The 14506-nt window shown below is 60.6% G+C and overlaps 2 protein-coding genes across 2 annotated transcripts in view; one reads left to right on the top strand and one right to left on the bottom strand.

The window, feature by feature from the left end:
* Window positions 1–1095: 1095 nt before the first annotated feature.
* On the bottom strand, window positions 1096–12051 carry VOLCADRAFT_96342 (uncharacterized protein; the record flags this gene model as incomplete). The annotated part of the gene is made up of 15 exons (XM_002955359.1): window positions 1096–1543; window positions 1783–2103; window positions 2923–3150; window positions 3842–3989; window positions 4245–4436; window positions 4768–4900; window positions 5503–5616; window positions 6013–6166; window positions 6581–6703; window positions 7100–7191; window positions 7421–7593; window positions 8170–8314; window positions 8925–9012; window positions 9601–11905; window positions 11976–12051. 15 exons carry the CDS (start codon window positions 12049–12051, stop codon window positions 1096–1098), a joined length of 4740 nt encoding a protein of 1579 aa, XP_002955405.1.
* A 598-nt stretch (window positions 12052–12649) lies between these two features.
* Window positions 12650–14506, top strand: part of VOLCADRAFT_106804 (uncharacterized protein) — a gene marked incomplete at both ends in the record, with an annotated part of 10422 nt that continues 8565 nt past the window's right edge. Inside the window, 4 exons of the mRNA XM_002955420.1 lie at window positions 12650–12887; window positions 13236–13315; window positions 13555–13662; window positions 14279–14467. Of these exons, the coding sequence (XP_002955466.1) occupies window positions 12650–12887; window positions 13236–13315; window positions 13555–13662; window positions 14279–14467 (615 nt within the window). The remainder of the gene's footprint in view (window positions 12888–13235; window positions 13316–13554; window positions 13663–14278; window positions 14468–14506) is intronic.

Genomic DNA, 14506 nt, shown 5'->3' with positions numbered 1-14506 from the left:
AAGCCAGGAGCCAACCAGCCCATCAGCTGCCAACCATCGCATCGCTCTGCACTCATGTTGCAGGGGGAGGAAAAGCGACCCGGTCCCTGCTCCTTTGCAAGTTCCCAAGAGCTTGACAATGATGACCTGGGTGGCGGCCAGTTGCGGGGTGGTGACCCGGTGCCGTCCCAGGCTCGATGGTCCTTCCATACAAAATGCGCACGCATTGCTCGAACCCCGCACCAAACCATCAGCTAATACCACCACGATAAGGGTGCACACGTGCGTGACCTTTCTAGCTTAAGCAGCTATAAAAAAGCATCGTGCATATTCGGTGCTCAAGTCCCCTTGCCTCCCATGCTGTCGTGCACAGCATCAGGAAAGTTGACATGCTGATCACTACGAGCCAATACGGCGCACGCACTCCCATGTGCCGGGAGAGCGCCGGGAGGCGCTCTCCGGGAATACCTCACCCCACATCAACCCCAACCCCAACCCCCAGACCAAACGCCAAACTGCACCGCTCCGCACCCCTCGCCTCGCCCGGCAATACACCAGAACAAGGGAGTGCTGTGGGCGGGACTCTTTGCACAGACCCTTCCAGATAGGAGGTCACCTCCGAATCATAAAACACGCCCACCCCGATCGGCACATCCTTCACACCAAACCCTCTGTCCAGTACAACGATGGGGACTCACGCGGCCTCCCTTGCACGCTACCACTATTCCCACGCAAGGATCACACACCTTTTGTTAGGTTGCGGATCATTACAAACATCACCTCGCTTTCCCCTCGAATACCTGCCCTGCCAACCTCTACTCGCTCCTAGCAGTACGGCATCCAAATCCAAGCATAGCCCAGCCCTGGATCCAAATTTGGATCACTATCCCAGCCTGCATCCAACCAACATTTCGCTTTGGAATGCAAACATAAATTAATAGTGTAATCTCGGCAAATAGAAACCACCCAGGTCTGCTCTTGCAGAAGCTCAAGACGTGGAAAACAAGGCCATAACGGGATTCTTCAAGTCAGGCAAGGCCCTGCATGAGAAGAGAAGGGAAAGCTGCTTCGGCTATTGAAATTCATATCAACGCCACCGAGAATCAACCTCCCTGCTCATGTCCTGGCCGCCATGCGCCTCCGCCGCAGCCCCAGCACCACCACCAACGCCGCCAGCAGCCCCAGCATCAACGTGTTCTCCACGTTGCCCGCATCCACGCCGCCCCACGCCGCCACCAGCTGCCCACACCAAGTCTGCATCGCCGCTGTAGTCCGCGCAAGCGCCGCCGTCACCGCCTCAACCACCGCCGCACCCGCCACCGACACCGCCTCGATGCCCCTGCTGGCGCCCTGCTCCGCCCGGCCGGCCTCACCAGCGTCGGCTGGGACTGACCCACGGTTCCATCTCCGCGCCGCTTCAAGGCCTCGTAGCAGCTTCGCGTGCCCTCGCGCCAGAGCGTGGGAGCCCAAGAAGGGCGCCAGCCAGCCGTCGATCCGCATTCCCGCCAGCGCCAGAAGCGGGGCCAGGGCGCGGGAGGAGCGGATGCCAGCGACCTCGAAGGCCCTTCGGGAGGGCAATTGCGGCGTTATGCAACACCACGACACAAGTCAGCAGTCATACGACATGACATGTACCTATACTAATCGCGGAAGGAACCACGCGCCTGAGTGGCAACGCAAACACGGAATGTGTAGGGATTGGAACACAACGAAGGTAATGCGGATATGTAGCATCATAGAACCCTAGAAAGCATCCTTCCTAACCCCCCTTCCGTAACCCCCGCCGCAGTAGCTACTCCTCACCTCAGCCACAGCATCCTGGCGAAGGTAGCGTTCTCCGCCACGCCCACGCCGTGGTAGTTCGCCCAGCCCAAATAGAACAACCCCTCGGGGTCCCCCGCCGCGGCCGCTGCCCGGTACCAGGCCACCGCATCCGCTGCCGTGGACACCCCGAGTACGGCGCGGCGGGAGGGCAAGGCAGCGGGCTGGACCAGCTGCGGCTTGGGCGGCTTCTGGTGGGGCCTCAAAACGGACATCAGCGGGGGCATGTCAGGAAGAGCGCTGGAGGTGTTGGAGGTGGAACTGGAATTGAGGGTGCTGGAGGTACTGGAGGCGCTGGGGACGCTGGAGGTGGGCGAAGAGGTCTTGTCGGCAGAGACTGCTGCCGATTGGCCTCCGGCCGCGGCCCCTGTAGCAGCGGCGGCGGAGCCACCGTCGCCAGCAGCATCGGCACCGTCAGTGCCCACGGTAGCAGCAGCAGCAGCAGGTGTCGCGACCGCCTCTGCCGGAGTACCTGCCGCCGCAACGTCCGCACTCGACGCGGGTGTGGCAAATGCAACTGACACCCCGTCAGATCCTGACTGCCCATCCGCCGCTGCTCCGACTACAGTAGGAACATCACCTCCGCCCTCCGCCTCGGACAACTTCTCTGTCCCAGCGGTTCCGCTAGTGACGGCGGCACCGCTGGCAGCAGTTCCGTCGTCAACGGCGCCACTGCCCGTGGCGGCTGCGTCAACGGCGCCACTGCCCGCGGCGGCTCCGTCAACAGCGCCACTGCCCGTGGCGGCTGCGTCAACGGCGCCACTGCCCGCGGCGGCTCCGTCAACGGCGCCACTGCCCGCGGCGGCTCCGTCAACGGCGCCACTGCCCGTGGCGGCTCCGTCAACGGCGCCACTGCCCGCGGCGGCTCCGTCAACGGCGCCACTGCCCGCAGCGGCTCCGTCAACGGCGCCACTGCCCCTGGCGGCTCCGTCAACGGCGCCACTGCCCGCGGCGGCTCCGTCAACGGCGCCACTGCCCGCGGCGGCTCCGTCAACGGCGCCACTGCCCGCGGCGGCTCCGTCAACGGCGCTACTGCCCGCGGCGGCTCCGGTACCGTTTCCTGTAGCCTCCTCGTATGGCGTTACTCCAGCCGCTACCCCGGAGGCCGCCCCGTCCCCGGACCCGGCGGGCCCCCCTGCATCCGTCTCCACACCTACGGCAGGGGCAGCAGGGTCCACCTCCGCTGGTGGTGCGGCGCTCGCGGGTATGGCCTCGGGCGAGGTCACGGCATCTGTCGTTAAGCTCGGGGGTGTGGTCTCGGCGACAGGCGGGGCTCCCTTGTCTTTTGCCGCTGAGAGGATCATATGCGCCAGTTCCACCATGCTACCTGTGTGACCCTGCTTCGCCGCCCTGGAAGCCGAGGAGGGGGCGGGGGAATTCGGGGGGATTGTATTGGGTTTTAATGAATACCAATCGTTTCGTTTGGGGCCTCCGGGTGCCGAGCTTTGTTTCCACCTCGCCCGAGCATAGACACAATGCCTACATAGCCGCTGGTCTAGACTGGAGACTTCTGGTCTGGAGACACTACTGCAATTTGCAGTTCAAGGTTCTGGGTTTGATTCCTAGGTAGGCCCCAAGCATTGTCGGAAGTGTGAGAATATGACACAGGTCACAGTTGATGAACCGAGATTCGCACCACGCTGAATTTGTGGCGACTGCTGAATCCTCTGTCTCTACAGATATTCGGGTGGCAGGATGAGGAAAGATCGTAGAAGGCAGGATCAACCGCCTTGGACTTGCAGTTCGTATGGCGTAGTTCAGTGTGGTTATGGTGGATGGTGCTGTAGGCATGTTCATTCCTAGATGTGACAATCCAAATGTATGCAAATGGCCCAGAAGCCCATTCCCACTCTGTAACAGCACATAACATACAGATTCACCGATCGATAAGGGTGAACAAGTCGCAGGTGAAGTAGATTTCAATCGTCGAGATGTGCGACTCCTGTTTCAGCTTATAACAACGTACATGTGCTCACAAGCTCCATAGTGTCACAATCGTAACTAGCTACTGAGACCCGCAGGTCACTGGGCGGGCCCCCACCTCTGGAAGTACTTGGCAGCCAGCTTATCCGCGTCCGGTCCCGAGTAACCCGCTCGGCGGCGCAGCAACCAGGCCGCGTTGGCGGCTGCTGCGGCGCTGCCCTGCTCGGCCACTGTGATGTACGTCAACAGCGCACCCCGGGTGTCACCTGGTGGTTAGGAGTTGCGGTTGGGAGTTGCAGTTGGGAGTTAAGTTGGGGGGTTAAGAGGGGCCCAAGGAGGACGTGGGAAACAGGCCCCCCGCGGGGTCGAGTGCTGCAGGGCGACTCTAAGAACGAAATGCTTGCAGCGGCTGAAGCCTCCCCGCCACGGAGGCAATGTCCCTATGGGGTCCAGCTCACATTCCCATTCCCCCAACCCAACCCAAACGAAACCAACTGTCCTCCACCCGCCCACGCACCGACCTGCATCCAGGAGCTTCACCGCCGCGGTCAGCTGCGGGCCCCAGGTGCCGCGGTCGGCAAACAGCAGCCGCAGGTATTTCATCGCAACAGTGCAGTTGGCCTCAGTGCCGGCGCCCGCCTCGTGGGCCAGAGCCAGCATATACGGCGCCCGCCAGTGACCCAGATCAAGGGCGCGCTTGAACAGCTCCAGAGCTGCGAAAACGAGCCGCAAATAAACAAAGACAGTTCGACAGTGCACATCCTCAACATTACATCAGAGCAGCCATGTGCAATCAACAACTAGTAGGCCAACACCAGCCAGGCTATACACCTGCGCGGCTGACCTGCCAAAAACAAAACAAAACAAAACAAAACAAAACAGGGCTATCCACATGATCCCCAACCATCAACACCTCCCTCCCACAACAGCCACCCCCCCCTGCCCCTGTCCTTTCCCTTCGCACAGCCTCCAAGACCCCATCCCCCTCACACTGCGCCCTCCACCTTCCTGACCTCCACCCTTTCCCTTTCCTTCTCTACGCACCGAGCTCCCTGTTGACGGGTGTCCCCGCGCCGTGAAAATGCATGGTGGCCAGGTTGTACACGGCATCCGAGTTGTTGAGCGCGGCTCCACGCTCGAACGCCTCCCGGGCGGCTGTCAGGTTGGGAGCCATGCCCTGCGAGGTCGCACCCACACCCACAGGGGAGAGGGCCAGGGAAGGCAGACAGGGCAGGTAGGGCAGCCAGTGTAAGGAATGCCCGGGAAGAATTGAGAGAGCACCAGCAGGGGATGTGGGAAACACCTGGTGGGGGGGGAGCACCTGGATAAATAGAGGAGCAGTTGTGAAGGGAAAAAGGCTGCGAGGTGACCCATCAACAACATCGTCATCATCGTGATGACGAAAGGGGTGAAAGGGTTGAAGGGGAGCGACAAAAAGCGGGCCTACGGATCCAACAAGCCAACATCGAAGCACTGTAACGGACAGAACCCCGAACGGCGACACCATCCCCTCAGGGCGCGGCAGGGGCAACAGAAAGATTGCCAATGAAGGACTTAAGAAGGGTGATCAACACTTGTCGGTACACCTCTGGAATGTGCGAGGAGGAATCAATACGGGCGATGGGTGGGTGGTCCCCCGGGCGCCATTCCTATCTTGCATTACAGCTACTAACCATGGCCGGAGGAGACGTAAGAAAGGCACGCGTGCCATTACACAATACCGTAAATACCACAATTACGCGACAAGGCCCCCTCCCTGCCTCCTCGTCCGCGACTCACATGTCCGTTCCACGCCAGCACGCCCAGGCCGTTATGTGCGGAGGGAAGGCCCTTCTCAGCCGCCTTCTCAAAGTACTCCTTGGCGGCCGTGTAGTTCTGTGGCACGTACAAGCCCTGCCGGAAGAGCATTCGGAGCAAGACAGACAGTCAGTCAGACAGACAGACAGTCATGGGGGGAGAGGGGCAGACAGACAGGAATGCGAGGGCATTGGAGGTAGGGCGCAAAGGCTACGAGGAATGGGACCAACGGGCGGAGGGAACCTCCCGACGGAGGCGGCTTGCGGCGCCTTAAGTAGCGATACACCGGCAGGGCAGGGATTTGGCCTTAAGGAAGGAACAGCGAGCCTAACAGGGCTGGACATGGCACCTCCAGCCAATCACCCTAAGCCGTGCCCAAACCCCTTCCCCGGGCCCCACCCCACACACCATAGCCCGTGATGGATCCTACCCGTACACTGCGCCGTTGACCACAGTACCCCCTGATGTGCGTTCGTTGCAGTACCCACCCACCCGCAGGTGCATGTAGCCGATGTTGAAGATGGCGTACGGGTCCCCCTGCGCCGCTGCGGCCTGGAAGTCATGGTAGGCGCCCTCTGGGTCGGCCTCCATGCCCCGGCCCACCAGCCGCCGGTAAGCCACACGCCGCATCGCATCGGTGTTGCCCCTGAGGTGAAGGGGGGGGGGGCGAAGGGCGAGTCACGGACGAATGAAGCTGATACAAGGGATAGGCGGATACGCCAGGAAGGAGGGGAAGGGGGGTGAACTGAGAAGGCGTGTGGGAGTCCGGGGTTTTCTCCAGGAGAGAGCGGCGGTCCGAAGTTGGGTTTGAATGCGTGTTGTCGGCATGATGTGTGGTTGGCTGGAGGTCAGGAGGACAGGTAAGCAAACAAGCAAACAAACAGAACAAACAAACAGAGCAAAAACGATGAAAGGAAACAACGAACGCATAAACGACGTGGGAAGGGGGATGGAGATATGCAACAGGACAAGTCACATGACTGCGTTTATTTCGCTGTCTTGAGCCGCCCATCAATGCACCCCAGGACAACCCAACACAGTGAGCTCCCCTCTCACTCACCTGAACGCCAGGTCCTCCTCCAGGCTAATGACGTGCTCCCCGTTCTCCGCATCCTCCGCCGCCACGTAGGCCCCGTCAGCGAACCGCTCGCGGAGGGACACCGGCTGCAGGGAGGGAGTGTACCTGGGAGATGGGAGAGGTAAAGGGATGGAAAAGGGGGAAAGACGAACCACGAACGAGTGAAGCTGCTGGAAAAGGGGGAAGGAGAGGGAAAATGAACATCCTGGGAAGAGGAGGGAGGCAGATAAAGATCCAAAGAACTGCTGTGTCACGTAACGGCACCGTGTGTTTGGCGGGAAGGGAGCGCCAGGGGCGGGGCAGCGTGCGTTGGCGGCGTGGTGACGTGGCGTGCCTACTAGCGGGTCGGGACCTTATAGGTACCGCCTCCCCTGCTCCCCTGCCTTGCCAACAATATGTTCCTTACTCCCATGAACACTTCCTGCGATCGCCGGACCACCCTCGCAACCAACCAACCAACCAACCAGCAACCAACCATGGGCCCCGTGAGGCCTTCCCCACCTCTGCTCCTTCTCCACCTCCGCCGCCAGGTACATGGCGGCCAGCTTGCCGAACAGCATGCCGCGTGCGCAACTCGCGGGAGTGCCGATACCCTGCGGCACCAGCGGCAGAAACGGCACCGGACCAGTGGCTGCCGCGACGGCTACACTGCTGCAACCGGGACCCCAATCGGGCGCCCCCCCGGAGGCCCAAACCTGAACTCCTGTTGTGTTTCCCCCTCTTCAACAACTGTACCCCACCGCGCTCGAGGCACTTCGCCCCCTTCGGGGCACCCTAGGCTGTCCCCCAAGCGGGCCCCTAGGCCCTAGCGCTCACCCGTACCTGTTCGTGCCTGTCTGCTAGCGCCATGAGGGCCTCCAGAGACCCCGCCCTGGCAGCCTGGTGCAGCGCCACAGCAGCGCCCAGAGGGTCGTGAGGCAGCAGCTCGGGGGGCAGCACGCCGGAGGCCTGCAGCGCCGCGAGCTGGAAAGTGGCCGCGGCGGCGGCGTGCAGCCCTGGGGAGGTGGGGAGGTGGGGAGATGGGAAGACGGGGGAGGTTGAGCATGTGAAAAAGCAAGCATGTGAACGAAATGGGACTGAGGAGGAAAGGAAATACAGGGGCGAGTCAGCCGGGGCCCCAAGGGCGGCCCAAGCAGGACAGAGGACATATGCAAAAATGCGATCAAGGATGCGATCAAGGAGCCTTGCGGAAGAGGGAACCCTGAGGGGGCCAGGTTGTCACGAGAAACACTCCTTGTGAGCAGCACGCGGGGGCTGAGAAGAACCGACGGGCTTTCTATGGACAACGCATGACGGACCTGCTGCCTTAGGCGGACCTCTAGCTTCACTTCCCCCGTCTGCTCATCCTTTAGGCAGCGCGCAGCGAGACACGTGTACCCCTGCCAGCCCAATCAAAGCTCTCAAAAGCACAGCAAATTATCGAGGCACCGTCCATAACGGATATCCATGGATAGCTTCAACATCACAAGGATGCTATTCATGCTTTTAGCATGAACTGACCAAATCTTTGATGAGGAGTTAAGAGGAAAAACACGTTTTTTTTGCAAATGTGGCCCTACTCGTCTGCTCACCCGCGTGCCTGCTCTCCGCCACCTCCAGCAGCAGGGGCCGCTGCTGACTCTGCGTTGCCCTGAGGGAGCTCCCGGATACGGCCTCCGCGGAGGTGGTGGTGGTGGTGGCGCTTTCGGAGGTTTGAGGGGCAAACCGTGCGCGACTCTGTAGCCGGTCGGCCGGCAGGGCGGAGAGGGAGGTCGGCAGCGCGGGGGTTTCGGGGCGAGGTGGGCAAGTAGTGAAATGCGAACGCATGGAGAGGAGAGGGGCACAGAGGACGAGGAGTGGGCGCGTAGGCAGGAGGAGGCTGGTCAGCAGCTATGGGCGCGACGGGCCACTGGTCTGCAGCAAGCCTTGGCCGATAGTGGGCAAGGCAAGAGGAGGGCGAGGAGGTGGACAGCCGCTGCAGCTGCGGACCAGAGATAGGGAACCAGAACTCTGTCCGGCAGGAGCAAAATCACCAAAACGATTCCCTCCCGACGACGCACATACATACAGGAACATCAGGCAACATGTCATCCGAACGCAATGGGCCGCGAGAACAAAGATGCAAGCCCCTCCATCGCCTGTGTGTTCCTGTAGAAGGAAACACCGGCGGTGTGGTGGAGGAGAGAAGTGACGGGCCGCCCCCTGGTCAACGCATGCACCTGGAATCCGGCGCAGGATCGATTCCCCTTCCCCGCCCTCCTGTTCAGTGCTCAATAAACACATTACACCTTTGGGGGTAACGCAGCACGCAATTCAAGGTGCAAAACACACACACACATATACGCACCACCGGAGTGCTGGGCAGTGCCGCCTCCACCAGCTCGTGCAGCTCCTGCAGCTCCTTCAACCCCGCGGCCATATCCCGGCGACCCGTGCTGCCGTAGACGAGCATCTGGGCCTCCTTCAGCCTGCAGCGTGTGGCGGACAGTGGTGGATAGCACCAACACCATTAGCACCGCCAGCACCAGCATCAATCGGCATCGGCAGTAGTAGCAGCAGCAGCAGTAACGGTGCCCGATGGTTGGGGACGGCGGCGGGAGGCGGCAGCCGGAGGGTTTCGATGGGTGGCACCAATTCGCGGAAGGAAGGAAATGGAGCAGCTGCAGCGGCAGCAGCCCCCACGCTGTGCGGGTTAAGGAAAGTCATCCTTCTTTGCGCTGCTGCAGCAGCAGCTCCGTAATGCGGTACTGAAAGAAGCAACAAAGTCGCGCCGGGCCCGAGTGCGGTGAGATGGAGCTACAGCCGCGGGGCAATGAAGAAGGAGGGGACGAGGATGAGGATGGCGCAGGAATGCCCAGGCAGGTTGCAAAGGAGGACGGGCGAACTGGGGGTCGATCTGCGGCCCGGACCGGCCCGAACCAACGGACCCACTGACACCACACACGGAGCCCCATAGAACCGCCCGACCCTATCCGGAACCGCAAAGTCCCCCCGAGCGACAATTCCCGACCACGACGACGCACTTCTTCTGCACATCTCCCACTGTCATGCCGCGCAGAGGCCCCAGCGCCTTCCCCTCCGCCTCCGCCTGCAGCGCCGCCCGGTCGGCCTCAGATACCGCCTGAAAGGTGCCGTCGGCCCGTGGCTTGACGGTTGTGGCTTTGGATCCGTCCGGTCCGCGACTGGCGTCCGCCTGCGCTGCCGCCGTCAGGGCCGCTGCTGTGACGTCAGTCGCCGAGACCGCAGCACCGGCGGCTTCAGCGGTGGTGGCGGTGCCAGTGCTGGTGCCGTTCTCCAGGCCACTGTCCTGCATGACGGCGTCTGGGACAGCTTCAGCAGGGGCCGCGGCGGTGCCATCCTCTAGGCCTCTGCCCTGTACGGCGGCATCAGCAGGGGCCGCGGCGGCGCCATCCTCTAGGCCGCTGCCCTGTACGGCGGCATCAGCAGGGGCCGCGGCGGCGCCATCCTCTAGGCCGCTGCCCTGTACGGCGGCATCAGCAGGGGCCGCGGCGGCGCCATCCTCTAGGCCGCTGCCCTGTACGGCGGCATCAGCAGGGGCCGCGGCGGCGCCATCCTCTAGGCCGCTGCCCTGTACGGCGGCATCAGCAGGGGCCGCGGCGGCGCCATCCTCTAGGCCGCTGCCCTGTACGGCGGCAACAACTGGGGCCGCGGCGGCGCCATCCTCTAGGCCGCTGCCCTGTACGGCGGCATCAGCAGGGGCCGCGGTGGCGCCGTCCTTCAGCTCGCTATCCTGAGCTGCGGCAGCGGCTTCTTGCATTTGCGCTGCAATAGCAACAGGGTCGGCAACGTTGTGCAGCGCCCAGTCGGCAACCACTTCAGCAGGGACCTGCAAAGGTGGTTGCTGCTGCCCCTCCTGCTGCCCCTCCTGCTGCCCCAGTGGAGCGTCCAGCAACTGCCTTTCTGCCCCCCATTGCTCCTCCTGCTCCTCCTGCTCCTCCTGCTGCTGCTCAGGATGCTGCCGCTGCTGCCCCTCAAGCCCATCGGCGGCCACCTGAGAAAACTCCGACCAGCCGCATCGGACTCCACCAGCCGCATCGTAGCCGGCATGGGACCCCATGCCCTCCGTGGAGCACTGCTGCAGGTGGTGCTGCAGGTGGTGCTGGTGACGGACCTCCGCAACGGAGTCGGCCAACGACGTTTCGGGGTCGGAGGTGGCGGATGAGTCAGCAGCCTGCCAAGCACTCCCGTCGTCACCGCCGCCGTACACGGAGCCGTCGTCGACGTACACAGTTCCTTCCGGGTAGCCAACGCCGGGGCTCTGTACGGCATCGGCGGACGCGGCCCCGCTGTACCCAGACTGCTCATTGGCATAGTGCCATTGCTGCGCTTCTTCAACGACTGACGCCACGTCAGCCTCCAATGGCTCCGCAGGTGACATTGCGTAGTACGCCGCCCCGTCTGCCTCGCCTGTGTAGTGGTGCTGCTGCGACTGCTCGTACTGTTGCTGTACGTGCTGCAGGTGCTCGTACTGTTGTTGTACGTCCTGCATCTGCTCGTACTGTTGGTGTTCATACTGTTGCTGTTCGTTCGGATGCTGTTCGTGCTGTTGCTGTTCGTACTGTTGCTGTTCGTACTGTTGCTGTACGTTCAGGTGCTGTTCGTTCGGGTGCTGTTCGTACTGTTGCTGTTCATACTGTAGCTGTTCGTTCGGGTGCTGTTCGTACTGTTGCACTGCCTGGTACTCCTGCTGGTACCCTTCCGGTTGCTGTTGCTGGTGGTGTTGCTGGTGTTGCTGGTGCGAAAACCATTCCCAGAACGGCTCCAGATCAGGCTGCTGCTGCTCCTGCAGCTTCAACCACAGGGTGTACATGTGGTAATGATAATCCACCTGGTCGCCTGTGACCGCGGTGTCGCCTGCAGTCCGTGGCGCCGACTCCTCCGTTACAGCCCGGCCACCTTGCTGCGCATCCTGGTGCCACTGCGCAGCGACCTCCAAGTCCAGTTGCTGCTGCTGCATGTACATCTGCTCTTCCGGCTGCTCGTGTTGGTGTTCATTACGCTGATGCGGGTGCGGGAGCTGACCAGAGACTGGTGCAGCTTCCCTTTTGCTATCGACGGCTTCGGCGGCTCCAACCTCCGTTTGTACCCACTGCTGCTGGTCCCAGCCACCGTATGCATCCGACGGGCCGGTGCTACCCGTCACCGCTTCCTGCGCCGCATACGGAGGCGGATGCTGCTCCTGGAGCACCTGGTCAGGCTGCTGGTGCTGCGCGTAGTACTGTAACTCGAACACACGAAGAGCAAAGATGAGCATGATCATGGGCGTGAGCATGAAGGTGGGGAAAGCGTGAGTACGGGAGAATCGAACTGCGCGGTGGGTTGGCTAAGGTGTGCTACGTGCAGTCGTGTCACATAGTGTGACTTAACCCGGACATACCTGCTGGGTTTCGTCTTTCCACTGCAATCCGTCGTGTTGCCCTGCCAATACCGGTGTTGGGGATGCGGTGTTGCATGTGGTAAACTTTACAAGTAACCCTTCGCTATCCAAGAAGCCTCGTGAGACAAGTAGATCTTTAGTCGGTTGCAACTACTTACCTCCTACGGAAATGAGGAGGGCAAGTAAACATCCCAAGCCCGTCGTCCGTATCATATCCACTGCCCAGCTGGTGCAAGCATCGTCCGGGAATAATCAATGGGTAGGTGCGGATCAATAATTTAGGGTCTTACGATAGGGTCTTTCGCGCGAATAAATTAGACGTTCTTGGTCACAGAGCGGGGTTCTGCCAACTTTACAAGGCTTATGCGTCCATAACTATAACCCCTAAATTCCTTTCGCACGCGGAACTGAGGATACTCAGTATTCCCCGAAAACACATGGCGGAAGAATTTTCTGTACGGTGTATAGAAGTTGCACAACCGCTCCAGATCACAGCCTAGGATTGCACGATCAAGTTGACCAATAGCCTTGCACATAGGTAGGCTGTGATAACACGTAGAAACAGTCACTGGATTAGGAGTCTTTAGGCCCTTGGGGCGTCGAATGCCATCCTGATTAATTAATGCCTTCGTTAAAGGCAACTGCGTAGCTTCTAAACAAAGCGCATGTTAGCAATGGCAGCGCAGACTTCGGCGGCAAGTGTGCGCTTTTCGTGCCTGGCGTTAGTTGTTGTCCTTTGCGCTGCCAAGTTTGCTGCTTCGCTTGATAATGGCGTCGGGAGGACGCCGGCTATGGGTTGGAATTCTTGGAATTATTTCCGTTGCAACATCAACGAAACGATCATTCGGCAGGTGGCAGACGCCATAGTGTCGTCAGGCTTGAAAGATGCTGGATACGTTTACGTTAACATTGGTGCGTAGTAACCATACTGGGCAAAAGAGGGATCACTTGGTTGCGGTCCGGCTATAGCACGTGGTCAACAGCCGGGCCCATAGCAACTCAGGATGGAGAGATCACTTCGCAAAGAACACAAACGTCAAACTTCCCCACCCATCTGCACCTCAGCGAGGCAGGAAAACCCATCTCCCTTGCTGGGCCGTGCTAAACCCCTTCTTCTTGTGCTTCCCTTCCCCTTCTAGCCCAACGCTAACACATCCCCGCCCTCACCCCGGCCCACAACCGTTATCGCGAACACGTGTGATTTTCCTTTCCCATGGAACTAACTGATCCACGTGCGCTCATTGGCCCCGGAAATAACAGACGATTGCTGGATGGAGAAGCGCGACCCCCAGACAGGCCGCATTCAGCCCTTTGCGAGCAAGTTCCCATCGGGCATGAAGGTGTGCTGATTTGATCCGGAGGCCCGCTCGCCCGGGGCTGGGGACTACTGGGAGCACCAGAAGCCTGCTTCCTCAAGGCAGGCTTGACAGCCCAACCCGTCCACCCGCCCTTACACGATACACAGCTTTCTGTGGCGGGCCCCCTTTGCTTTGCGGGGATGAATCGAGAGACTGACTTGCCACAATAGTACGGCTTGTGTACTGCTTACCTGTCATACTGGCGTGACGTGTACTGCCAGGCGCTCGCCGACTACATCCACGGCCTGGGCCTCCGCTTCGGCGTGTACTCTGACACGGGCAACAAGACGTGCGAGGGCTACCCTGGCAGCTGGGGCTACGAGAAACTGGTGGGTGGGAAGACAGCACGGCAGTAGCAGCACGGCAGTAGCAGCATGCGTGTTAAGGTTGTATCAGCGGAACGAGCCGTTTAAGCGGCGGGGTTAAGTGGGGAGAGATGGGGATTAGAATGGGATTGTGGTTAGAGGGCATCATGACGGGTCTGGGAGTAGCCGGGACCAGGACCTGGGCGATGAAGGTTGGGGGTTAGGGCTTGTTAGTGCGGAACGGGGAGTAAGGGGTGAGGCCTGGTGACGTGACGTCACATATAGTAGCCAGGACGAGGTGCACATAGGCTTGGGCACCTGAGGCGAGGCAGAGGGAGGGTGTGGAAGCTGGAGGTCTGGGGTCCCTTCCCTCCCTCTTCCCCCTCTCATGCATTGGAGCATACACGATCCCTAGGACCCCATTATTGAAGCTTGAGATGCGCGGTTTTAAGCCACTCAGCGCATGCCGCAGTACCCACATGGCCAAAAACAGATTTACAGTTTTAAACGTACTCACTGCTTCACCCGGAAACCACACATACATACGTATATGTGTTCATATATATATATATATGAATATGTGTTCATATATATATACATATATATATATACTTACACACTACACGCACACAACTCACAGGACGCCGCGACGTACGCCGAGTGGGGTGTGGACTACCTCAAGTACGACTACTGCGGCATGGACGGTGTTCAGGAGAGCGTCAAGGCCTCCTACGAGCGCATGCGGGACGCCCTGGCGGCCACCGGACGACCCATTCTCTTCAGTCTGTGCTCCTGGGGCTCGGGGCAGCCCTGGGTGTGGGGAAAAGAGGTAGGGCGGGGGGGATGAGGGGCGGGGTGATATGGTGGC

The sequence above is a fragment of the Volvox carteri genome (assembly GCF_000143455.1).
Source record: "Volvox carteri f. nagariensis unplaced genomic scaffold VOLCAscaffold_51, whole genome shotgun sequence".
NCBI classification, from domain to species: domain Eukaryota; kingdom Viridiplantae; phylum Chlorophyta; class Chlorophyceae; order Chlamydomonadales; family Volvocaceae; genus Volvox; species Volvox carteri.
Note: the sequence above shows the minus strand (reverse complement) of the source record. Positions and strands in the feature narration are given on the sequence as shown.